The sequence below is a fragment of the Penaeus monodon genome, chromosome 30, assembly GCF_015228065.2.
Source record: "Penaeus monodon isolate SGIC_2016 chromosome 30, NSTDA_Pmon_1, whole genome shotgun sequence".
NCBI lineage: Eukaryota > Metazoa > Arthropoda > Malacostraca > Decapoda > Penaeidae > Penaeus > Penaeus monodon.
The window spans coordinates 17,289,789-17,290,354 of NC_051415.1; the positions used below are offsets into that span (position 1 = coordinate 17,289,789).

The window sequence follows — 566 nt, forward strand, 5'->3', positions numbered from 1 at the left end:
CAAAGCCATAATGTCCAGTGCAATAACCCAGCACCAATGGGCTAAAAGATATCTGCAATCGTACCTAAGTATGGCTTGTTTTTTCTTGGGAAAAGACTTGTATATGAAATACAACGAAATACAGAACAATGAGGATGTTAAATAGGCACGGCAAAAGGGCAGGAGTAATATTAGGACTTGACGTACAACCCCCCCCCCCCCAACGTGGCATTACAGGAGTCTGGTTTCACATGCCACTAAGTACCGCTTAACCAACCCATTTTATGCTCCACGCCTCACCATCTTGCAAAAAATTCCTAACAGATGTAATAGGATCTGTATTCAACCTACGTGATATTGTGATGGCCATGACGCCACTGCAACAGGTCCCCTCGACCCCTGCAGCTAATTGTGACATTTGCACCAGCATGGGGCTCACTGCTGCCAACTTCCACCTTCAACTCGCGGATTCGCTGGCTCCCTGAAATTTGGAGATAACAGGAATCAACTATTACCGTATATACACTATATACATGGCCAAACAATATGAGTGTGGGGGGGATGATAGAGAGAGGGAGAGGAAGAGG

General features: G+C 45.8%; 1 protein-coding gene across 4 annotated transcripts in view; it reads right to left on the reverse strand.

Moving 5' to 3' along the window:
• The window catches only part of LOC119592570 (tyrosine-protein phosphatase 69D-like), a 29,646-nt gene that overhangs the window by 22,424 nt on the left and 6,656 nt on the right, over positions 1 to 566 (reverse strand). For all 4 annotated transcript variants that reach the window (XM_037941448.1, XM_037941449.1, XM_037941450.1 and 1 more), the window contains exon 3: positions 331 to 460. In XM_037941448.1, the coding sequence (XP_037797376.1) occupies positions 331 to 460 (130 nt within the window). The remainder of the gene's footprint in view (positions 1 to 330; positions 461 to 566) is intronic.